This window comes from Pleurodeles waltl, chromosome 1_1, assembly GCF_031143425.1.
Source record: "Pleurodeles waltl isolate 20211129_DDA chromosome 1_1, aPleWal1.hap1.20221129, whole genome shotgun sequence".
Classification (NCBI taxonomy): domain Eukaryota; kingdom Metazoa; phylum Chordata; class Amphibia; order Caudata; family Salamandridae; genus Pleurodeles; species Pleurodeles waltl.
Window position 1 is genome coordinate 841,804,241 of NC_090436.1, and position 26,920 is coordinate 841,831,160.

The 26,920-nt window shown below is 42.0% G+C and overlaps 1 protein-coding gene across 2 annotated transcripts in view; it reads left to right on the forward strand.

Moving 5' to 3' along the window:
• Window positions 1-26,920, forward strand: part of LOC138288004 (annexin A1-like) — a 196,537-nt gene that overhangs the window by 93,667 nt on the left and 75,950 nt on the right. For both annotated transcript variants that reach the window (XM_069229095.1, XM_069229103.1), the window contains 2 exons: window positions 20,221-20,334; window positions 23,390-23,480. In XM_069229095.1, the coding sequence (XP_069085196.1) occupies window positions 20,221-20,334; window positions 23,390-23,480 (205 nt within the window). The remainder of the gene's footprint in view (window positions 1-20,220; window positions 20,335-23,389; window positions 23,481-26,920) is intronic.

Consider the following 26,920-nt stretch of genomic DNA (forward strand, 5'->3'; position numbering starts at 1 on the left):
TACCGCCACATTAACAGCAGCGGTCAAAATACCGCCAGGGTCATAATGACCACCATAGTCTCTTCAGCTCTTGGCACAACGTCAATGAGCAAAACCTTTCATCACATCTTGCCTCCTCTAGGCCAATTCAAGTAGGAGATATGAAACAAAATAGTGTTTCCACTTTCCTCACTGCTATTAACCAAATTAGTCCTCTTCGATTTTATCTGCTACTAATGCCGATGGAGATTTTTTTAAATTATGCAAATTTAATTACTCCTAGCGCCTGTAATTTTCTGATCATTCCATGAGCCGATCCATATAAATATATTGTCTTTATTTTTCCAAAACAAAATTGAATTTCGAAAAATATGTTGAATTTAAGTCTCAGGAGGCTAATATAGAATAAATAATTCTACCCTAAAAGCTATCCCCTCAGCAAGCCATCTTTGAATCACTTTAATAACATCACTTTGGAAGAATATGCCCTAGAAATCATTAATTGCTGGTTGGGCTTACTGCAAAACTGCTGTTCTCCTCATTTTGTGGCTAAAGGCTTGCTGATAGTGAATCCAATTCTGAAAACATTTGTCAATCAATCTTTTAGATTAACTATGGTCCTATAGTACAGGAAACAAGCTCAAGGAAGATCCTTTACTAAAAATGCCAACTGCAGATCGTACAATTATTGCAAGCTTTAGAACTATCTCCTTACTGCCAGCCATTTACAAAATGCTAGAGAAAAGGATTGATGCTTATCTTGTCTAATACCTGGACACACATGATTTACTGCTCAACACCGGATCAGGCTTTAGATCAAGCTATACTAAAGAATAGGATCAGCTCTTTCAGAGGTATCTGAATTTATACAGCTAAGTTTGGATCAAGAACACTCTGCAGTTTTAGTTTGATTAGATTTCTCAGCTGTTTTGACACAGTTTCTACCCAAATTTTATAAGAGCACCTGGCCAATGGTGGAATATGTGGCTCAGCATAGCTCAGGCTCAAGTTGTTTCTATCAGTCCTCTGCCAGAGTCCATCTTCCACATTTCGCTTCATCTATTAAGCCAATGAGTGTCCCCACAATGGTACCTAACATTTATATATCTATTCTTGCTGAAATCCAACCAATTGGCTTTAGAGTAGTGTCCTTTACTGATGATACATAGCTCATGCTTTCCTTTCAGAAGCCCACGGGTGAGCTCCAGGATGCCTTCAAGACCTGCCTCACCAGTATAACTAGTGTGTATGAAGGCTAAGTGTGTGAAACTGAATTCGGACAAAAGTGAACATTAGTTTTTCGGCTGTTCTACATCTATATTGTCTAGTGTCTCAATCCCTGGTGGACTCGGTGAGGAACCTGAGAATTCAATTTGATAAAGGTCTTTCATTTTGACTTCATGTGATGATGGTGACCAGTGAATGTTTTTCTCTGCTCTGGTCTTTGGAGAAAATCCTAAAATTGTGCCTGAAAACACTTGTAAGATGATTGTCCATTGCATGATCACCTTGCTGTTACAGTATGCAAATTACATATAATTTGGTTTACATTACTACTTGAGCCATAGGGTCCAGATCGTTCAGAATGAGGTTGCTGGATTGCTTCTTAATCCTTCCTGGCAGCAAACAACCACCTTGTACCTGGGAACACTTCAGAGACTCCCAGTATGCAAATGGATTTTGTCTAAATGTCTGATGTTGATGTTCATAGCCTTCCATAAGAAAGGCCCTAAGTATTCAACGGACAGAAATACTCACTGTCCCCTTCACAATCATCTCATATCATGTTATTAAATCAACTGAAAATGTGGCTATTTTGTTCCATCTAATCCAGCAGTTTGGGTTTTGCCTCTTGTATACAGTGCTGTCACACCCTCTTGGGCAGCTGTTATGCTTATTGAATGCAGCATCTATAAACATGGGTGAAGGAAAATAATACTATCCCACTAGAGCAAGTAGATTTTTGTAGTAAAAAGTCTGGCCTGGATAGTATCTCAGCTGTTCAATTTTTTTTAAAGAAATGTCTAATATGGAAAATACAATACATTTTTATGCTTCTAATTGAAACTACTACCATGATTTATAAAGTAGATCAATCCTTTGACGCAAATTTACAACAGTGGGTAGAAATGTAAATAAAGAGCAATATTTAAATTGCACAATAACAGCTCATATGTGAAACAATACGTGGAGGTAAGGATAAAATAATCAGAATTTTGTATCCAATGGGAGCAATGAATAGTTATGTATGGAATAAGATAAAAAACAGAGACACTGAGGGGCATATTTAAGAGCCCCTAGTGCCACCGGATTATCACTTTTAGTGACGCTTCGGTGGTGCTATGCACTGCACCATATTTACAAGGTGATGTTAAGCCACTTTTTGTGGCTTACCGCCACCGTGTAAATACGACCCTTCACACATAGGCCCATGTTTCCACTCTGTTTGTGCTGGATTTGCATAATTTCTTTTGACGCAAATCCGGTGCAAACCTAACTCCATATTTATACGTTGGCCAAATTTGTGGATTTAGAGTAATTTTTTCACTGTGGAAACCTATCTTGCATCAATGAGATGCAAGGTAGGCGTTCCCGGGCAAAAAATGACTCAAAGGCATTTGCGCCTTATTTATTCACCCATGCAAAAATGACGCACAAGAGGAGGAGGGCCTCAAAAAATGTCTCCAAGCCTGTTTAGAGTCATTTTTTTAACGCCTGGGTCAGGGCAGGCGTTAGAGGACCTGTGGGCTCATCTCCATGGTCTCTGACCATGGAAGCTGTCCACAGGTGCCCTTCCTTGCACCCAGGGACACCCCCTGCCACCCTCGCCCACCCCTGGAGTACAACCATGGATGGGGGGACCCATTTACGGTAAGTACAGGTAAGTAGAGGTAAATATTTTATTTTTTTAAGTGGCATGGGGAGACTAACTTGGGCCCCCCTACATGCCACTGTGCCCAATGGGCATGGCCATAGGGCAGGGCCATAGGGCAGGGGGGCATGACTCCTGTCTTTGCTAAGACAGGAGTTATTTCCATGGGGGTTGTGCATCAAAAAATGAGGCTAGTCAGGTTAGAGTCAATATTTTTTACTCTAACCTGACTTGCACCATTCTTTGATGCACAATCCCCAGTCTTCCCCACCCCTCCGCTGCCCGGTTAGCGTCAATTATTTTGACGCTAACCAGGCCGCAGCGCCGGCTACCATCATTCATTAAATATGATGCCCGGCTGGTGTGTTGGTAATGGCGGTATCTGGCGTTAAACTTTTTGACGCAAACCTGCACTAGTTTCCTTGATGGAAAACAAGATACATTTAAAGAAACTTACTTTCCATCTATTTCTGAGCTCAAGCGCCTATGCATAGTGATTGATCCAGAGACAGGAAGCCGTTCGCCAAGCCACATAAGTTTTTTGAGTGCAACGCCAACCTTTGCTTCCTAGAATGCATGTAACGTGTGGGTTCAGGGTATTATGCATGCTTGTCTGACAAGTACATAATTTCAAGTCCTTAATACATATAATAACAGTGGGTTAGAATGCACGCTGGTTGAGAGCAAACTTACAGGAAGATATCCTGAAACCAAGCTTACTCCAGCAACTACTGTTCACTTTCAATGACTGGCTTTATTGAGCAGCACATCACATCACATACTATAGTCCTTCTGAGTTCAGCTCCTCACAACCTCAGACTCAAACTGCCCAGCCCATTTGAGAGGTATATTGCTTGTTCAATCTCTTCCCGCGGTTTAATCTGACCAGGGGAAATGCATTTTCTCCACTTTTACTTTATTTTTTCTCCTATTATGAAGCTGGCATGCAATACTCAGCACCGTCATTCTCAGGCTGCATTAGACTAGCCAGGCTAACTTTGCAAGGCACGTTAGCCACACCAGCCAGGATGAACCTAGTGAGCAAAATAAACTTACACATTTTGCTATCACATGTATCTTGGCAATCAGTAAAGCATTACCACTATGTTGGGCTCTAACTGTCATTCATACGGTCAAGGTGTATCATTCTGAGGTGAATGGTGAGGTTAATGTCAGATTTTTATACACTGTTAGACCTGGCATCCTTGGCATGGTTTCCTCTGTCTTTTTGCCTCTGCCTACAGTATTTTTGACTGTGTGCTGGATTTAGTTTTTGCTGGTTTTGGTACTCTGGGCACTTTACCAGCGCTAATCAGTGGTGAAGTGCAAGTGCTCCCTATGTATATTGTGATTATGACTGGTTATCCATGATTGCCATATTTGATTTACTAGTAAGTCTCTAGTATGGCACACCACATGTGCCCTGTGTCTGTAAAATAAATGCAACTAGTGGGCCTGCAGCACTGATTGTGCCATCCACATGAGTTGCCCTGTAAACATGTCTCAGACCTGCCATTGCATTGCCTGTGTGTGCAGTTTTAAACTGCCATGTCACCTCACTTGCTAGGCCCAAACCTTTCCTTTCACTTCATGTAAGGCACCCCTAATGTAGCCCCATGGGAATAGTGCTGTGTATTTAAATGTTTGGACATGTACTAGTGTGTTTTACATGATAGTGAAATACTGCCAAATTAGTTTTTCACTATTGAAAGGCCTATCTCTCTCATAGTCCAACATGGGGATTTCCTTGAAATATCTCTTAAGAGTAATTTCAGATTCGGAGCAGATAGAGATGTGGAGCTTGGGGCCTTTGAGCTCACAATTTTAAATACATTATTTAAGTGAACGTGTTTTTTAAATTGCATGTTTGAAAATGTAACTTATAAAAAGTATAAAAGAAAAAAAAAACATGATGGACAGAATACTGAACAATGCAAACATTCACCCCAGCTCACAAAGCTCTGGGTTTAATCCATCATTTTTTTGACCACCACACCACCCCAGTTTGGACACAGCCATATGCAAATCAGTCTTGAACCTGTTCCCCATGTGGACAGTCCAGCCTGAACTGCCAAACCAGGTCCTCCATGGACAGGAAACAAACATCCTAGGACCAATTTCGGGGTATCACTTCACATCAGCCATACTAGCTTGAATACTGTGGCGCAGTGAGCACGGGACCCATGTCTGGGCATACCCATCACACTTAGGGCGACAAAAGCAAAAAGAACATATGATGGACTGAAGGCTGAACAATGTAAACATTCACCCCCAGTCACAAACATCCAGGTTTAATCCACCATTTTTTTGCCCACCATGCCACCTCAGTTTGCACCCAGCCATATGCAAATATGTCTTGATCCTGTTCCCCAGGTGAACAGTCCAGCCTAAATTGTCAAGCCAGGTCCTTCCTGGATAGGAAACAAGCATCCTAGGACCGGTTTCAGGATATCTCCCCTCATCACTGAACAATGCAAACATTCTTCCCTAGTCACAAAGATCAGGGTTTAATCCATCATTTTGCTACCCAGCCTGCCACCCAAGTTTGGACCCAATCATATGCAAATCAGTCTTGATCCTGTTCCCCATGGGCATAGTCCAGCCCAAACTGCCAAGCCAGGTCCTCCCTGGACAGTAAACAAGCATCATAAAACTAGTTCTGGGGTATCACCCCTCATCAGCCTGACTGGCTTGAATCCTGTGGCATTATGAACCCGGGACCCACTTCTGGGCATACCCTCACCACTTAGGGTGACAAAAGCAAAAAGAACATAAGTTGGACAAAATGCGGAACAATGCAAACATTCACCCTCAGTCACAAGGATCTGGGTTCAATCCATTGTTTGATTGCCCACCACACCACCCCAGTTTGGACCCAAATCCGTCTTGATGCTGTTCCCCACAGGAACAGTCCAGCCAAACTGCCAAACCAGGTCCTCCCTGGACAGGAAATAAGCATCCTAGGACAGGTTTTGGGGTATCACCCCTCATCAGCAGACTAGCTTGAATCCTCTGGTGTAGTGAGCATGGGACCCATGTCTGGGCTTTCCCTTCCCACTTATGGCAACAGAAGAAAAAAGGACATATGATGGACAGAATGCTGAACAATGCAAATATTCACCCCCAGTCACATGGGTTTAATCCATCATTTATTATGCCTACCATGCCAGGAAATGGGGATTTTCTTGTTTAACCATACTGTGCCTCTGCCTGGCTGTGGAATACACGACTGGGTCAGGATGATAGTTGGGCTTATTGTGAATTCACTCTAGAGAGTCAAACAGTGAGAGCTGAGGTGTGCCCTGCATATCCTGACTGTCTTCCTGGGCTAGAGTGGTGGGAGGAGTTGAAACTTGCACCTGAATAGGGCTGTGCCTGCCCTTTCACAATACAGTCTTCAACCCCCTAGAGTGACCCTACTTCAAAGTCAGAAATGAGCATAATTATTGGACCCAAAACTACAGAGTTTTCTATGTATCCTGCTTGTGAAGTTTCTCCAAAGGCTTGGACTGAGCTTGCCTCTTGTTAAGAAGTCTCAGGGACATCAAAGTCTTCACCTGCCTGCCCCTGGGTTCTCTTTTTGAGGACCCTGACTTGCCAAGAGGTACCCCCTCCAGTTTCTGGGCCTTTGGGAGAGAAGTCTTGCAAAAAACAATTTGAAACAGGCACATCGACTCCGCACAACTCTAGAACAGGCAATGATGCCTGACTTTGCATCGCTGCCTGCACCTGAAGCCATGGTCCCCACTGAAGTGTGACGACCACGACCGACACCACAGGCCTGACGCCGGCGCAGCACCTCTGAAGTCCCACAACATTGTGAGTCCCAAGTGCCACGTCACCGATGTTCGTGACACCTGGCTCTGCCCCGGCACCTGTGGCCTCATGGTGTGACTGCAACACTGCAAAGTTGCCCCATCGTGTCTTGACCCGCTGGACTCATTGACCCCGCTGGATTGTAAGGAACTGACACCTCACCGCCTACGCCACCTCACCTCTGCTACCTATGTATGGAACTGATGCCTCACCTTTCCTGTGCAGCAGTAAGGAACCAACGCCTCACCTCCTGCATAGTAGTACGGAGCAGATGCCGCACCAGCTCCAGGGACACCCCACCTCCCAGACTGTGTGTCATGTCTTTTACTTTGCCTCATTTCTAAGGTAATGTACCTGGTGTCTGTACGACTCTGTGACCGGCACCACACTCCCTCTTGAGTGACGTCAGACTTTTGGGAATGACTTTGTCACGATGCTGTGATAGCACCAGTTGGAGCTATTGTGTTTCTAAGCAGTTTTTTTATATTTAATCTTCAAAAAATCATATCTTTGCTTGTGTGTGTTGGGTTTTTGCTCTTGTTATACTTAGATAAATATTGGGTATTTTTCTAAACTGGTGTGAAGTCCATTTGTAATGTTTTCACTGTGTTACTGTGTATGTAGGTACAAGTACTTAACACATTGCCTCTTAGAAAATCCTGACTGCTTGCCAATGGCCTAGTCGCATTGAACCTATATCAGATTGTACACAATCCCACACACATCGCTGGACACATCCTAAGCCTGAACAAGTTACAGTTAATAGCATCACGCCAATCACATGGTCAGACCACCATTTGATAACGTTCCAACATAAAACACCACAAATCAACACACCCCACATACATGCACCTATCGACCATGGAGCAAACTCAATTTTGATGACATAGGAACACACCTAACAGCCAACACAGGCTAAACACTAGATAAAATTAATTCTGTTCCAAAACTTTATGAGTGGCTACAGGAAGCTTTTGATATCCCAATACCACTCAGAAAAACTAAACAGGACACAAGAAAACAAACACCTTGGAGAAACACAGAACTTAAAAAGATAAAGCAACAAATGGCTCAAAACAAACAACATGAAAACAAATTGCAGCTACACAGACATAACAGAAGATACAAATCATTAATCTAAAAAGCTAAAAAACGGTACTACTCAGACAGAATTCAAAACGCTAAATCTGCAACTAAAGAATTTTATAAAATTCTCAATAAATTTTGAAAACCTAAATGCTTGGAAGGAAGTCATCAAACTACTCAAGATTTCACAAACAAACTGGCAACTCATTACACAACTAAGGCAGACACATTGGACTCTTATTTAAAACAGAAGAAAACCATCAGCACCAACCCCTTTCCTAAAATCCCCTCTAAGAATAAACCAACCCAGCCTTTACAGTCCTTCAAACAAATATCACAAGGTGAATTTATGGATTTGGTCAAAGCAAGCAGGCCTTCCGGTTGCCCTTCTGACCCTTGTCCACCACACATCTTCAAGAACATTCTTTTATCTACTTCTGCTGCTACACCTGTAAGAAGAATCAACAACAACTTTTTAACTACAGGAACCTTTCCTGAAGAACTGAAAAAGGCATACATACGTCCATTATCAAAGAAAACAAACCTAGACCCACAGGACCCCAACAACTATAGACCAATCACAAATGGACCTTTCCTGGGCAAACTGATAGAAAGAGCAGCATTCACCGAGATCTCACAATTCATTGAAGACAATTCCATACTTTCAGACTACCAAACTGGATTCCGCCCAGGAAGAGGCGCTGAATCAGCATTCATAGCAATCTGGGATGATCTTAAAAACACAGTTGACCGCAATGGAGTTGCTGCACTACTTCTCTTGGGCCTCTAGGCTGCCTTTGACACGGTTGACCATGACACCTTAATTAGCATAGAAGGACTGCGCTCGACTGGATTGCATCCTACCTTCAAAACAGAACTAATATTATCTATTCTCCCCCATTCTCATCCAAACCGTACCTCACAAAAGCAGGGGTCCCCCAAGGATCAATCCTCTCACCTCTGCTTTTCAACATCTACATGATATCATTACCAGAACTGATCAATAATTTTCAAATCACATGCTACAACTATGCAGATGTCACACAAATAGTACTTAAATTGGAATACCCCAATGACATTGAAACTCACAAATCTTTAGTTGCCTCAGAGCAGTTGATCAGTGGATGACTTGGAGCCATTTCAAACTAAGGGCCTGATTTATACTTTTTTTGCGCCACATTTGCATCATTGTTTGATGCAAAAGCGGTGCAAACTTACAAAATTCAATTATATTTTGTAAGTTTGCACCATTTTTGAGTCAAAAAATGATGTAAATGCGGCTCTAAAAAAGTATAAATCAGGCCCTAAATTCCTCCAAAACAGAAATACTCATATGTGGTGACTGGAAAAATTATGACACACTCTGTGCCTGACGATCTCGGACCACCTCCTCAATTATCCGAGGAAGTTAAAAACCTTGGAATTGCCATGGACTCGAAGTTAACAATGAATGCCCTAGTGGACAAATTAGCACAAATAAGCTTCATCACTTTTAAGGCTCTGTGACACATCTTCCCTCACCTCGGATTTCCACACAAGTTGCAGGCTACTGTCTCTCTTGTGCTATCCAAACCTGATATGCCAATGGCCTCTACCATGGATCAGCTCTATCTAGTATGAAAAAACTACAACGTATTCAGAACTTCGCTGCCAGGCTACTATTACATGTAAAGCCACAAGCCCACATCTCCCCTGCCTTGAGAGCACTACACTGGTTACCCATTGCCAGAAGACCCACCTTCAAGCTGCTTTGTATCACCCACAAAGCTATACACAGAACAAGGACCGCTTTTTATAAGAAACAAAATAACCAAATACATTCAACAAAGAAACCTCCGCTCAAGATTGGCACCCTGCCTTAGAACAGCACCATACAAGAAAAAGACTGTAGGTGGTACATCCTTCTCCGTTCAAGCAGCCAAACTACGGAGTTCATTATCCCCATATATGAGATCCACAGTTAACTATCTTGTCTTCAGAAGACTACCTAAGAGTTGGCTCTTTACTTCACAACCACAATATTCAAACAGCAAAGGTCTTCATATGCCTGTGTTGATGAATATTTGTAATCTGATTATGTGTATATTCTAGATATGTATAGTTCTTTAGGAAATATGTATTGCTACTACGTCATAACAATAAATTACACACATATTCTTTAAACCTATTTAATATGTATGTGTATGTGGATGTCTATATATAAATATATATATGTATAGATATATATAAATATATATATTATATGTAAATGTGTGTATATGTGCATATATATGTAGATATGTGTATATGTGTGTGTATGGATGTGTGTATGTATGTGTACACTTATTAATTAACTTCAAATATTACAAACCTTGAAAGTCTGTGTTTATACAATACTACTTCTCTTCTCATATTATTATACCCATTATTATATTCCTTGAACATATATTCCCTTACTTTGTATGTACATATCTATTCATTTATTACCCTAGTTCTACTGTACTAGAGAACAAATAAATAAAAATAAATAAAATAAAATTAAAATTGCAAATAACTAAATTAAAAAAAAAAATAATGAATAAATAAATTCAAGAAAAATAATAAAAATAATGATAAACAATATATATAATAGAAATAATATAAATGTACTCTCTTGTAAGCCTTACTTTGTCTACCTATCACCATGATATGGCATGCCTCTATCAATCTATCCTCCATCCCCACTCTGACTCATCCTAAGCCCATTCTACTACCTTCATCTCCAAAATAACCTTGCTTAAGCTCTTCCCTCCTCTTCCACATCTAGCTCACCCAAACCTGAGTTTACTACTATGATCTCCCAAATAACCCTACTACATTCTCCTCCATTTATCTCACCTTTATCTCATCCAAAACCCCTCCTGCTACTATGATCTTCCCACCCCTTTCCACAGACTCTTCCCCCCTCCATCTCTCCTTCACTCATCCCAAGCTTCATCCTATTTCTATAAACGTCCCTCCTCTACCCCCCATTAATCTAGTCAATCCAACTAACAAACTCACATATCCTCTGCTCAAATTAACTCATAATAATACTAAAACTGTTCTCATATTTCCCTATACTAATCCACCACTAATTCCTCTTGGGTTCCGGAGTAGCGTGCTACTCGGCTATAAGCGCTTCGACACCTCATCAGGGGTAGTAAGTGCTATATAAATATTATTACAATTACAATTACAATTGTACCAAGCTACCAAGGGGGGAGCAGGGGTTATCTAAGAAGTGTGACTCCCTTATCCTGACTAGAGTGAGGGTCCCTACGTAGACAGGGTGTAAACTGACTGCCAACTAGAGACCCTATTTCTAACATTACCATGTTACCAACAATGCAACATAATCTTTCACATGATACATGTTTGTGTGTGTCAAAATAACCTGATGTATCATGCCACACCAGGCCTGAAACTGAAAATTCCATCTCTTAATGGGTTTAGGGCTTTTTATTCTTGCGGGCACTCACTTCAAGAGCAAAAGGATATTGGTCTACTTAGATTACACCGAATCGCCTACCCGTAGCAAGAGGTAAGGAGTATTATGTCTCAAATATCATCAACTGTTGCAAAGGATGCAAATTTCTTGGTAACTCACACAACTCTTCTATACCTTATCAAGTCAAAAAAGCGTATTCTTTAGTCGTTAGTCATTATGTTTTGCAAATGTTGCATGGAATGGTGTCTTTGCAAATCAAAAAATTCACTATACATTATGCAAACTCTTAATAGGTGCTACACAATACATTTCTACCATTTTATATCCACCTGTATCACACCAGCGGGCTTAATAGATATGCTGTCCTGTAAGATTGTTTTCGTCTTTCATCATTTGCACAGTGCTGGAAAATCCATGGGGGTAGCGCTATTTTAATCTCTTCTGGCTTACTGTAGCAAAAACCGAAGCCTGCATTTAGTTTCTTTACAGAAAAACTAGAAACTTGAATGTTTGCTCATGGAAAACATCCAACCTGCATATGTTCTAATATTCATAAAATTAGCTGGTGTCCTTTGTCAACCAGCAGATGATACCATGGCTAGATTTATGCCCATTATCAATGTCACAGCTACGTTCCAAGTTTTTTTTTAAAATTTCTCATATCCTTTACATGGATTAGGGCGTTTTGGACACTGCATAATTCAACTGCAGTGTGCTCAAAGTGTGTATCTTTTCTAATGTTTTATTGAAAGCATGAATCATTCACAATCACATCATTTTGTAGCTTCTGAAAAAACAGATTTCACAATACATAGGGCATCATTACAAGTTTGGCGGTCTTTTGGCAAGACCGCCGAGGTGGCAGCCACAAAAAGACCGTCATATTAGGGGTATTTTGACAGCCTTATTGCTAACCACCCTGTGAAAGCAGCCTAAAACCTGACACTGCCAGGACACAGGAGGGTGGGAAAGACGCAGTTCCACCACCAGCATCGCCATGCCGACAACATTCCACCCACCAGAAATCAGCTCAGCGGTTCTTCCATGGCGGAAAACCACTGGTGGTCAGAATACAATCCCACATTGGACAGTTTGAATACCCCACACCTGACACACATCCCACAAGGCATCTGGCGTGCCATCAGCAAGCAAGTGCGGCCCCTGGGGGGACCCAGCCAGCGGAGAACCCATTGTCACAAGCAGTGGGAGGACCTGAGACACTGGGCCAGGAAGACCGTGGAGGCCCAGCTGGGGATGTCCTCCCAGCGAGGGAGGGGTGCCCATCAGCCCCTGAGCCCCCTAATGGCCTGCATTTTGGCAGTGGCCTACTCTGAGGTGGATGGGCGTTTGACGGTAGCACAGCGCCACAAGGTGGTGAGTACTGACTGAATCCTAGGACTTGGCTCTTGTTGTGTTGTGTTAGCTGCCTCATTGTAACTAATGTGACAATGTACTCAGTGAAACATGTATGTAGCCTAGTGACCATCGGTAGTATCCACCCGGCCTGAGTATTGGTTATAGATGTGTTTCCATGGTTTGCTGTCAGTGGATGTACATCTCCTATATCAAGACATTTCCATGTCAGCATGTGGAGATAGTCACATGATAATGGCCCATGTGTGACTCCATCCTGAACTTTCTATGGATGTGAGCCTGTGTTTTACCCTACCCCTTGCATATGACCTGGTCCATCCATCTAGATTTGGACATTAGTTGCTCTAAGGTATCAGTCCACCACCATCTGTATTGCGCTGCTGTACTTGCAACTAGATGACACACGTTTATTCACAGGGACTGTGGACATCAAGTACTAATACTGGTATTGACTCCATGTGTGGCAGCCATTACATTTCCAGCACTGATATGGGCTGCATGGGACTTGACCTATGGCTAAGTTGAATTGGGTGTTTGATTTGGTATGATTGCAATCATCCTACATTTCATTGTGCTAGACTTGTGGGGATGTAACTTCGAAACCAATGGGATAGTACTAGAGGTGGTAAGTGCCTAGGCAGACCTTGACATTGACAGGATGAAATGTAAATGCATTGTATTCCAATTCCCTAGCACTTACAGTGCAACATAGCTTAGTTGCACCCTACATCATTTCTCAATGAATACTTCGGGCACATCTGATGGAGTAGAACAATGGCTGGTACCCTGGGCCTAGCTGAAGGTGATGAATTGGACAGAATTCCGTATTGTTTGACTTATGAGATGTTGATGTGAAATATTAGTTGTTTTTTCTTTCATGCAGCAGCTCTATGTAGTAGTCGGATCTGTAGTCAGTGCTATGGCAGTCATGTTGGGCTATGTGTGCATAAAGCTTACATATGTTTTCCGTCTGACATGTGTGTTGTCAAGACCTTGGCACATGTATTCACATGTCAGGTATTGTGTGAGTGATGGTGGTGTTAGCATGTTGTGAAGTAATACTGGTGAATCTGCATGTGTGTCGGTATTGTATGTGGACCATGATATCAAATGTGGGTTCCTGAAGTTAATCAGTTGTGACACTGCACTGAGTGATTGAATCTGTGCAATATGGGCCATTGTAGATGCACTTAGATGTGTAAGTAGTTGTGATATATATGCGTTTGGTGTCTGCAGATCTTCCTCCGTGATTGGGTCAGACTAATCACATGCCTGTACCCCAATCTTGTATTGTACACATCAGTTGTCACCAGTATGGGTGTCTAACTTGTAGTGGCCAAATCAGTTATTAGATCTATATTGGCATTACTATACAGAGTGTTAGGTCAGCCATGTAATGTGATAGGCAGATGCCGTGTGGTGTGTGAGTGGAGTAGTCTTCACTGTCATGGATATTGAACTAAGAACATGGACTAATCAGCTGTTGTAACTGTACAGGCCTGAGGTGTTTTTTTCAGTCAACTGGGCTTCCAATAGGTGATAGGAGTATGGAGAGATCTGATGTGAAATCAGGGTCTCATTTATTCTTCATCCAGGGCATGATGCACATGCAGACATGGCTTTGGTGGTGATCCTGTGGATGACTCCAGTCGTGCTAACTTACTTGGATTTAGATGTAAGTGTGAGGGTTGGCAAACACGGGTGGGTAGTTGTGACATGAGGTAGGAAATTTGTATTGACACCTGAGATAGCCTAGTCAGGATGTGTATTGTCACAGATGTGCATACTTACATGTGTGCATGTGAGGTATATGTCAACCCTCTTTCTCCCTATCTCTCTCTCCCTCCCTCTCTCTCTCTATTTGTGGTCATTAGCATTGGCAGGTGAAGGCGAAAGGGCATAGGTGAGTGGGGATGCTGTTGGCCATGGGACCTGGAGTGCTGCTACCAGTGACAGCGAGAGACCCAGTGGCAACGATGGCAAGGGGAGTGCCACAGGGGAAACCAGATCTGCAACATTATCTTTGGAATCCTCCTCCCGTGGATACACCCTGGTGGTGGCAGACCCTTTTGGGACCTCTCCAGCACCACCTCAGTCCACCACCCCCATACTACCACTGCCCTCCATGCAGCTCCCCAACAAGTTGCCCATGCCCACTCACCCAAGAGGGTGGACGTCTCCTTCTCCAAAGGCACCTCTGCCCCTGTCCCAGTTAGCCCTGCTGCCCTCAGTGAGGAGAATATTGACCTCCTGAGGTTGATCTCTGTGAGTCAGTTGACTATCCTGAATGCCATACAGGGACTGACAGCTCAAGTCCAGCAGAGCAATGTGTTCCTGGAGGGCATTTACGGTGCACTGGCTGGCCTACAGAGACCTTTTCAGGCTCTGGCTTCCACACTGATGGCAGCCAGTCACCCATTGTCTACCGTCTCCCCTCCACCCACCTCTTTCCAAACCCCTCTTCCCAAACCTAGCCAAAGCACACAGACAGACAAGCATGCATCTACCTCAACATCCAAGGGTAGCACACACAGACACAAGCACCACAAGACCCACCACTGGCGTGCACACAAACACCCACCTGCAGACACACCAACATCCACTACCTGCACAGACTCCCCCACCACCCTCACCTTCACAGACACTACACCAGACACACCTGGAGCTACCACACCAATGTTCACTGATCCAGCCACAACTCCTATCTTACCCAGAGTCAGCACAATATCAGACCCGCAGACATGCACCCCAGTCACCACATCCGCAAACACCACAACCACCGGCATACCCACATACAGAACATATTCCATACCTGCAGACACCACCCCAACAGACAGTCACCTTCCAACATGGCATCTCACAGCACCTCCTCCCCCCTCCTCCCAAGGCACATAAACATCCACACTCATCCATCCAACAGACACTCAGCACCCAAGACATCCACCCAAGACATCCACCAAGACACCTCCTACAACCACTTCCTCTGCCTTCACTCCCAAACCTTTTTGCCATGACCTCCCCATGTGTCTAAGAAGGTGTTCCTCTCTGTGTTTTCCCTGTTTCCTACTCCTCTCCCACCCCATGTGTCCCTCCCCAAGTCCATCCCTTCTACCTCCAAGTCCTCCTCTGCCCCCCTGCTAGTACCCTTGCCCCTCCCCATCAAGAGGTCTACCCCTCCCAAGTGTTGCCAGCCCTCCCCTAAAGCTTGCCCTAAGCCCCCCTCCCAAGCCTAAGCTCAAAGACCCCCCTCCCAAACCCAAGCCAACCCTCCTCCCAATCTCTTAGATGCCTTCCTGCCCCCTTGATGTCCCTACCCTGTGGAGGACATAAAGCAGTCAGGAGTCATGTACGGGAACACAGAAGTGCCATTTGTGACTTTAGCACTTTGAACTTTCAATTGGCCAATGGCCTTCTCTTTGTACATATTTATTTATTTATTGCCATATCTATATTTTTAATATATATGGGCCAACCAGTCGTTGGTTCGATGGTAACATACTTGTCCTGCCTTTCTTTCCACATGGCAGTTTTCTTTTTGGCTGCTTTGGTTTGTGTGTGTGCCATGTGTGTGTGTGTTGGTTGTGCTAGCTATTGTGTCTGGGCAGCCTGTGTGGGTGTGGCCCTGTCATTTGTCCCTCTGTGATGGCCGTGTATTGTGTGTGGGATTTGTTTGTGTTTGGTACATGCATGTATATTGATAATTTGTGTGTTATTTGTGTTGACATGTGTAATGGTGATGTTGTGTGCCCTTCTGTGGTTGTTGTGCGTGGGTGCATGTGTGTGGTAATGGGTATGTCAGAAGCAATGTGTGTAGTGTTAGCATGGTATGACGTATGCTTTGCTGTGTGGCTGTGTGATTGTGTATATTGGTTGTGAGGTGTTGTTACATGTTGTATGTATGTGGTGTCGTGTGGAGGTATGGAATGTGTTCGCTTGCCTAAGCGTTTGTGTTGCTGCGGTTGTGGTGTAGTTGTGTGAATCGGTGGTGTTGTGTATTGTTGTGTTGAACTTTGCTGGTGCTGTGTGTCTGCGGGTTGGTGTGTGTATTGTACATGTGTGTTGGCCGTGGTGTGTGTAGTATGGATGTGAGTCTATGTATGTGGGTGTATGTGCATATGGGTGTATGGTTATGTGTGTGTGTCACCGTCGTCAGCCACCCCGGATGTGGATGTTGTGTGTGTGTGTGTACTCTGGTCTTTCACTACAGTGTCAGGTAGGTGTGTGTACTTATGGTTGTTGTTGTTGTCACTGGTTCCGGAGTCGATGTGCGAGCAGGAGCAGTGGGAGGACATCCAGTTCTGGTTCCATGGCAGCTCCAGACAGGCATGTTTTCCAGAAGGTATGTCTCCTTTTATAGAGTTGGTTTCCGCCAGGGTTTCCGTGGTGGTGCGACCGCAGCTGAATCCTTGGCGGTGAGCAGCCTTGTAATATGTCTGCTGGCCTGAAGGTGGCCACCGCCGTCCGTGGTGGCATGACCACACTGGCGGTATTGGTGGTGGTTTGGCTGCCTTCTGTTGGAAAAACTGCCATGGTCATAATTTGGTGGTCTTCTCCGACGGCCCATTTGGGGTACTCCCGCCGCCACCAACATGGCAGTCCTGGTACCGCCAAACTCAAAATGACTCCCCTGGGGTCTGTTGTCTTCACACATATAGTTCAGCTTTGACAAGCTGGTAGAATGGAAGTATTAACCACAAACAGTCAGTCAATGAAAGCAACCAACATTTCCATCTAAATGATTGTCCAGACCAGCAGCATGCCTAGAAAATGCATCCCATCCCAACAGTGCTCACACACATGTTGGGGGCTAGCATTAGGTCTGGCTGTTCAGAAAGCTTTACTGGTCAAACAAGACTATTGTTTTTCTAAAAAAAAAATATATATAAGATAAACACTGTGAAGGGCTCAATCCATTGGTCTGTTAAATTGTTATTTACTGTTAAACCTGTCAGCTTTAGGGCAGTCTTCCCCAAAATGTTTGCCTTATTCCTCCATTTTTGCTGATCTTATATTTGTTGGCCTTAGGACTCTGCACACTTTTTCACTGTTAGTCTGTGCTAAAGTACTTGTTTTCTCTCCTTTAAACATGGTGAAATTGGCTTACACCCATTTAGCATATATAATTCACTAGTAAGACCCTTGCAATGTGGTACTACCTATGCATATGGCTTGCAAATTAAATGCTACTAGTGGGCCTGCAGCACTGATGGTACCATCCACTCAAGTAACCTCTTAAACATGCCTCAGACCTGCCATTGCAGCCTGGGTGACCACATTTCACTGCCATTTCACTTGATAAAATAAACCTTTTGCCAGTCCTAACCCTTCCAATTTAATACATCAGTGACCCCTAAGGTAGGCCTTCACCAGCCCATAGGGCAGGGTGCAGTGTATTTAAAAAGTTGGACATGTACTTTTAATGTTTGCCTGTTCTAGTAGTGAAACACTCTTTAATTCATTTTTCCTACTACAAGGCCTGCCTTTCCCATAGGATGATATTGAGTTAACTAATTACTTTTAATAAGTGATAACTTTCTGTTGGGAGAACATGAAAATCTCAAGTTCGGCGTCTAAAGGTGTGTGCTTTAAAAACCTCTTTAATGGTAAAGTTGGATTTTAAGTAATAATTCTGCAAATACCACTTTTTGAAAGTTGCCATTTTATTGTCTCAACCACTTGGTGCCTGCAGCCTGTATCCCGGGTCTAGGTGTGGCTGTTGGTCTTTTTGTTTTGCTCAAAGACAGCGAGACAAATCGGGAATAGGTGTTGGCAGGATGGGCCATTTCTCACTTGACTTGATGAGGAGCCATCATTTAACACACTTGCACATCACAAAGGCTCTGCCTATCACACTCACAAGGGGTTTTGACACTGGTCTTTTGTGCCCTCAGACAAGCTGGGGTCAGGGCAGGGAGGCAGAAAATCTCAGACACCTCAGGCTGGAAACCTCTAGAACCTTCCTGTACTCCAAAGAGGATAATAAGTATAATTAGTGGACCCTCAGACCTAGCTCTTCACTACAGTCCCGAAACTGTTTAAGACTCAGAAGGGCGTATGTTCTTCTCTGCAAGAAGGACCGTTTCTCTGTTGCCCTGCTGCCCTGCTGCCTGAGTGAAAAAACTGGACCTGCATCTTGATCCCAGGACCCCCAGAGTTGTGACTTTGTCCTTGGCCGGTGCGACAAAATAACCACAGTTGGCGCTTTGTGCTTCTAGGCACTATTTTCATTTACATTACATATCTCCGGGTCTACTTATTGGATTTTGGTTGTATTGGTCTCAAATACTTTATTAAATGTAACTTTAGTTTTCAAATTGTTATCACTTTATTACTGTTTGAAGTGCTGCATAAATACTTTGCACATTGGCTCTAAAGTAAACCTGACTGCTTTTGTGCCAAGCTACCAGTGAGCTAAGCACAGGTTAATTTGTGGTTTGCCTGTGACATAACCTTGAAAGAAATTGTGGTTCACATTCACATTTTGCTTCTGACTCTTTGCATCATACACAATGGGGCAGGGGGTCACAACAATTTATCCTCTAGATCGCTTCACTTTGAGCAACTGCAAATCTGACTAAAAAGAGTCACTTTTTTCAGCTACAAAGCTGTTTGAAGCTATGCTTTATTTCAAATTACCTTTATGTATCTACCATATATTTTGCACACACTTTTGGTTCCCAATTAGATGGTGATTATGTTTCTCTTTTCTTTGAATAAAGTGTTTGAATGACAATGCAACCTTGTAGCTGTCTGCAATTTGACAGTTATGTTTGGTGACATTTATTCACATTCACCAATAATAATAATGAAATATACGTCAAAAGGAAAGACTTGTTAGTTTAATAAACATCACTAGTAAAGCGAATATCTCTGTGAATGCTTTTTGATGCAGATGCTTGCATTTACATACATGCTATTGCATCAGTAACCGACAGATCTATTTGCTTTTCTGATGCTTGTCTATATTTTGGGAATTTTAACTTTTTACAAGAGATGTGACAGGCAACGCTTTGGCTGAATGTATGATTAGGTGAAATAATCTCAAATATGTTTTCATAAAAACTAGAATATTACATTTGCTTAAAATGCTGACAATAATGACTATTATTTGTCTGAAAGTTTTGTTGCCAAATTTAAATTAAATAGACTTTCCTTTCCTGTAAAACGTGTTTGCCTCTCAATTGATAGGGAAAGTCGACGCTCTTTGGGTGGTGACAGGAGTCGCAAATAGCTTACATAGTAAAGGCCCACTTAGGATAATTCAAACTAGAGTTATATTCTTTGTTCATCCAGTTGAACCTACTAGACTAACACACATCAAAACTAAAGTTTGTAAAACCTAGAAAGTAGCATGTGGTTTCTGATGGCAAAGAAAGAGTGGTAACCCTAGTATCTGACACCAGAATAACCATCAATTTTAATGATAGTGGCTGTCTGTTTTTGTTGCCACTATCCAGGGCCCTCAATTTCAATGACGCCTGAGTTATGATCCTGCGGAATGAATACAAAGTGGGCCCCCATTACCAGATTTTCCCACTACATCCGAGGGGTTGCAGGATTCTGATAAACCCACTGATTAGAGCTGCGCTCGCTGTGTGTTAAAGCTTTAGGTTCCTGTTGAAACTGTCATGGTCTTTCCCCACAGGTACTGGAAGATTCTTTGAAGAGTGCCCTTTCTGGCAATTTTGAAACGGTTGTCCTGGCATTGTTGAAAACACCAGCGCAGTTTGATGCTCAAGAGCTTAGGAATGCCATGAAGGTAAGGAAAGACAGTCCAACGATTTCAGACCCACAAAATATCTTGATATGGTTATCAATGGCGCTACGTGATAATGCTAATCCCTTCAATAAACACTTTAGGAATGAACAGTCTGTGAGCTGCAGTGAAAATGTTGATTCCTAAAAACAAAAGTTAAAGTGTTGTGATACCTTTTGTTCAGTGTATGAGTGGCATGATGTCTAGCAGAATAATTAAGTGCAGCAGTCTTTAGCCTTAAATTGTGAATTATGCAAACGAATAATGTATCACTGTTTGCACTGGAACTTTATTGATCAGGATACATATGTCTGAGGAAAAGACACAAGGGAAAACACACACAGTGCAAGAGAAAGAAGGAGATGCAAAGGCCACCAATTGGAAGGTACCTTGAATGCATTATTGCAGATCATGTCCATGCCCAGTGCTCTGAAATTAAATACGCTATTAATTTCATAATGAACGTCCATGGTCCATTCCTATTTAATAACTTCACGTTACTAGGGCATTCTTAAGAACAGTAGCAGTTTACGTGGTAGGCAAACACATTGTGACCATTCAGGCCTCTGGACCTGCAGCTTGTCTGGAGGCCTGAGCAGACCAGGGCAAGTAACTGCCCCTCCTGTACTGAAACAAACAAAAGCAATATCAGCCAAAGGTTGAATGCAGAAGTGCCCCAGGAAAGTGAAACTAGAAGTGTGTTAACGTTTTAGAGAAAATATGGGTAGTGAGGGGGCAATGTGAGGATAATAATCTAATCGAAGTCTCGGTGCCAAAAATCAACAGAGAGATTAAACAAATTAACACTGCCTGCAAGGAAGGTAAAGTAATGCTCAATCTTTGGAAAATTACCCAAGTGGATTACCCAAACAGATAACAGATTAAAATAACATTCATTGAAAATTATAATGTTTCTAAACTAATTTTTGAACTTATTCGAACCATACCAGTAAATATCTGGAGCAGAAATGGAAAATAACCATAAATAGATGAATATAGCAACACTGGGGGCCATGCCCGCTAGAGTGAAAGCACTAATTTAACACGCATGCAATACCATATATTTGGCCTGAGGTGTTTCTTTAATAGTTGAAGATCTGGAGCAGGGCTATTTTATCACCTAAGGCAGTGTTGCATTATTGCTTGTCACAGAAACAAGAAAGGTAGTTGCAGTTTATGGCTGGAAATGTAGCTGAATTTGTTGACATATTTACAGTAATAACATGTCTAAACTATAACACGCAAAACAACATAACAAAAAACAGAACAGGATACAATAAAACAGTCAAAACGTAACATTTCACTTGAGTGGTGCAGCACAAAAAAACAACAAAACAGGCCATGAAAGCTCACCCATTCTTCACCTCCATTTATAAACTAGCCCTTTGGCAGGTTTTATTTTGTTTTGTTTTGTCATGGTTTTAGCACAACATTATTGTTCAGAAAGCTACTAGGCTCTTATTGATGTAAGATAAAACACTGATTGAAGGAAAACATTGTTTTAGATACCAAAAAGGCACACATTAGCGTAGAACTCCATGGCACTGAAGGGATCGTCTTGTGTGTGGATTTGCTTCCTGTGAAAGGGCAATATGCTACACTTGTAGTAAAGTCAGTCAATGGCTGAAGATGGCTGATGCATTTCCCCTTGGCAAATATGATTTAACAACCACAGGCCAATGGATGAAGTCTGGCTGAAAACCTCTATAAGTAATTATTTATATACATAATGTTAGTAAAAAACAAAAGGTCTTGGCTAGCACTAACCTAATAAAAGCTAATTGGTTTGGCATTGGCTGATAGCCTCTTGCCTTTGGTTGAGAAAAAGGGCATGAAAGAAAGACAGCAAGAAAGAAGGCAGAACAATTTCAAACGGGCATGATCTGTAATGCTGTGAAACAGCAGTAGTACAATAAACAAAAAGTATTCCAAAAGCAATTTACGAGACCATTGGAAAGAGACAGGAACTTATAAGGCTGGAACGTGCCTTGGGTACATCAAAAGCATCCTGCTATCACATCAGGCTGGAAACACAAAGGCAACACTAAAATAATTATAAAGTAAAATCAAAAACACTGGCACTAAAGGAACTACCTACTATGTGAATGTGCACGTTGTGAAAGAGCAAGTAAAGTTAATCAGTTGCTTAAGTAGGCTGACCCATTGCCCCACTCAGTATACTGTCGTGGGTTGAAGTAAAATGGGACTGGCGCAACGGACCAATGTGTGCAGAGAGCTGAATGAAAGCCCCTTTAAGTCAGTATATTATACATCTAATTTTAGTAAAATGAAAAGGTCTTTGGTAACGTTAGACCTACATATCACATTGGCTAGTTTGAGAGAAAAGAAACAGGAGTTCTGTCTGCAAAGAGCATTAGATTTAATCTCTGGGAGAGACACTGCCTGTATCATGAACTGTGTCTCTGCAATAACAAGAGGGGATCCGACATTTAACAGAAACAACACCACATGTAGTTTGTAATTCCACACTCATTTTTCTCCTGCCATAAACAGGAGTATAAGTCCATGGAATCACATTTCATTCTACCGCGTTTTGTTTTTGTCTATACCTCAATGTCATAAAGGCCATTTAGTCCCTAGAATCTGGTTGGCATGTTTAAGGTCATTTGGTCCCTAGAATCTTGTTGGCATGTTCCTGAACATGGTACATTTTGCAGTTGAGAGGAGCGGTATTGAGACCAGTGGTCATCCTCTGATTTACTTAGGATGAGGACCTACAGAGGTCCAAGGTTGTTTTAGCTTTTCCTTCTGCAGTTATATTTCCTTTTGCAGTTATGTTCAGGTGTTCTAACTTAGGGCCGGATTTAGAGTTTGGAAGATGGGTAACTCCGTCACAAATATGACTGATATCCTGTCTACCGGGTTACAATCTCCGTAGGCTATAATGGGATTGTATTATGGCAGATAGACTATCCATCACATTTTTGGAGGAATAACGCCATGCACTTAAATCTAAATAAATGAGGCCCTAACTCTTTTTTGAGACTGTTGTATGAAGTGTCTGATAAATTAACTGTCGCCATTTCATTTTCTTTAGGGTTTAGGAACAGACGAAAATACTCTGATTGAAGTCCTGGTGCCAAAGACCAACAGAGAGATTAAACAAATTAATGCTGCCTACAAAGAAGGTAAAGTAATGTTCAATCTTTGAAAAAATTACCCAAGTGGACTACCTAAACAAGTATGTTGGAGATCAAAATAACATTACTTGAAAAATATGTTTCCAAGTTAATGGCTGTACTTATTTGTAATCATACCAGTAAATATCTGGGAGTGAAATTGAAAATAACCATAAATAGATGTATATAAAAAAACACTAGGGCCATGCCACCTACAGTGAACACTACAAGAACTAATTTAACACCCATTCAATGCCACATATTTGGACTGAGATGTGTCTTTAATAGTTTAAGAGCTGGAGCAGTGCTATTTTACCACATAAGGCAGTGTTACATGATTGCTTGTGACAGGAGCTTTAAAGGTAGTTGCTGTTTAGGGCTGGAAATGTAGCTGCATTTGTTGACATAGTTACAGTAAATGACAGGTCATAAAACAATAACACACAAACCAACATAACACAAAACACAACAGCGCACAATAAAACAGTAAAAACATAACATCGAACTCAAGTGATGCAGCACAACAAAACACATCCATAACAAACTCCCACCTCACAAATGTGCACAAAGGTCCCTGTCGCACTACGTTAATAAAAGGTATTTGCACAAATGACTGCCTCAAGTTACCACAAAAGACATGAAAGAGCACCATTCATAAAAGTTTTGTGATCCAACCCCTCCAGTCGCTTGGTGAAATGGCTGACAGTAATGCTATGGTATATCTGTATGGGATACCTTTTGAGTGCCTTATAAGGTGAACACGTGTTAATAGCCCTTCATGCGTATATATTTGTTCAAGATCATACAGCCTTTAGAAATGTTATGAAAACCTTCAGCCAAAAAAATTGTGAAACGAGCAATGTTACCGTAAATCATATTTACAAATATTTTAAAAAACTGGCAAGTATTTATTTTTTCAGATAAGATTCTATTATGTTGGGAGCGTTTTACACAGATTAAATAGTCATTTCATAATGGGGGTTCATAAAGCGTTGGCAAAAAGTTTCACATCAGCCGAGAGTGCAGAGTGGGAAAGAAAGATGTAGTATTTATAGGCTGTTCTTAAAAGGAAGGATTGAAATATTTTATTTTAGAATTGGTCATGCTATAGAGTGAAAGAGTCCAGAAAATATATGTGCCCGTTATGTGCATGTCAGTCTGCTGCGGGTGCGGCCCAAGTATAATAGAATACTTCACAAAATCCCAAACACTGAGTAATGGTTACTGATGCTCAAAAAAGCCAATGATGCTCTTACTCTGAGGGAGAGGTTAAATCAGTTAGGGTTGGATCCTAATATTGTAGAGCTGCTCCGATATCTCCATTCTGGGACGATTCCAAATGTGAGGGTGGGGCCTAATGGGGAATGCTCAGAGGCTTTTAAGCTTTCAAGGGGTGTTCGCCAGGGGTGTGTTCTGGCTCCTACTTTGTTCCTCCTACATACAAATGGACTGTCTGGATTTTTGATGGAACATTGTAGGGATGTCCCAAAGGTGAATGGTATTGATATCCCTGTGCTGACGTACGCTGATGATGCGGTCCTTATGGCCCGCACAATGAATGGTCTCCGTGAAATAGTTAGAGCTTATGCCTCCTTTATGTCAGCTTTGGGTTTAGAGGTCAATTTTAAGAAATCACATTTTATGGTTTGTGGAAGACCCCTAAGCAGGGTGGGGGAGCTAAGGGTGGAAGATCAAATTATCAGCAGGGTCCATGAGTTTCCATACTTAGGAGTCATTTTTGATGAGAAAGGATCTTGGAAACCCTGTATTGCCAGAAGGGGTGTGCTTTTTCATGCAACAGTTGGTGCGACTTTTGACTTTGCTGTAAGGGTAGGTAGTAAACCTATCAAGCCTTTGCTTGAAATCTATAGGTGGAAATGCCTCCCTGACCTGCTGTATGGTGCGGCACTGTGGGGTATAGGGATACCCGAGCCCTTACGGTGGAAGAAAATCGGTTCTGTAGAAGGCTTTTGGGAGTTGGAAAAAGTATCCCTGGTTTTTGCCTTCATCTGGAACTGGATCTTGAGTGTGTGCAGGACACTATCCAGTTGGCTCCCCTTCTGCTATGGATCTCAATCTGGAGTAACGAACATGCCACTCTTAATAGGGATATCTTAAGGGATTGTTTGGCTTGCGACAATGCAAATAATATTCCCTGGTTGACGCACATAAGGAAGATGGCTCATGATCTGGGGCGGCCTGATTTGTTTGACTACCCTGAGGGCCTGACTAGTTGTGATAAGAAATGGGCTAAGGACAATATTTTGAGAATCCAGGAGACCAAGAGGGAGGGGGAGGCCTTAGGGAAAAAATTGATCAGGGATTTTATCATGTTGAAGATGTGTGTGGGTCCTGAGCGCTATCTCTTAGAGATAAAGGATGTGAGGGAAAGGTCTCTTATAACTCGATTCCGTTTGGGGATCATTAGAAGTAATCTGTGCTTCCCGCTAGGTCAGTAAGGGGAAAAATCTATTAGACCTTGCCCCTGTGATGGGTTGTCCCAACAGACCCTGTCCCATTTTACATTGTTTTGTGTTTTTATGCACTGTTTAGAACTCAATTTCTATTACCTCTCCTAAGGCCCAAGGGTTTCGTGCAATATCGTCCTGCTTTTATGTGGTTGCAAATGGCCTCTGATGTATTGGTGTGGAAGGGCCTGGGATCATTCCTGAAGGGAGCTATTACTTGGCGTAACAATGTAGAGTTTTTTCAATGATCTTACTGTTTTCTATGAATTAGGTTTTAGATGTTTATATTTTTGATGGATGTTTTTACTATATATGGTTTTACTGTTATATTAACAATTGTATTGGTGTTTATTTGTTGTAATGGATGAATTTTTTCATACCGAATAAAAGTCTTCTTCTTACTCTGAGGAAACAGTTCACTTTGTGAAGGTGTTGTCTAGGTTGTCAGGGCTGTTGCTCACACTGTGGAGGAATCCGTTAGGTTTCAAGTAATGTCATGACGCCAGTGTCTACTTTGCCCCATATGAAAAATACACATTAATTGACTGTTTACATATAGTTCCAAGATTTACAACAGCATTAAGCTGTCAGAATGCACATTGTGAGAGTAGGAAAAACACCCGTGGCAAGCTAGAAACTAGTTACAGTATTTTGTTTTATGATCATTTTAATTTTTTATACTCAGTTTTTTTTAAACAAAATATGGAAACAATCACATGGTAGTAACATGAATGTTTTACATTAAAGGTTATCCACATCTGCAGTGTTAAACACATCCAATAGTACAATTATACAGTCATACTTTATGTCAAAACATAGTTAACCTTTCTTTTAAATAGTTCACTTCTTCGTAGTCCTATTGCTGTCTTCTAATACCTTGACAAAGCCAAATTAAAAGAACGAATGTCTACTGCTGAGTCATTCCTAAAATTTAACTTCAGTAAATTAGCCTGAACTCCAGGCTGCTCCCACTCATCTTTA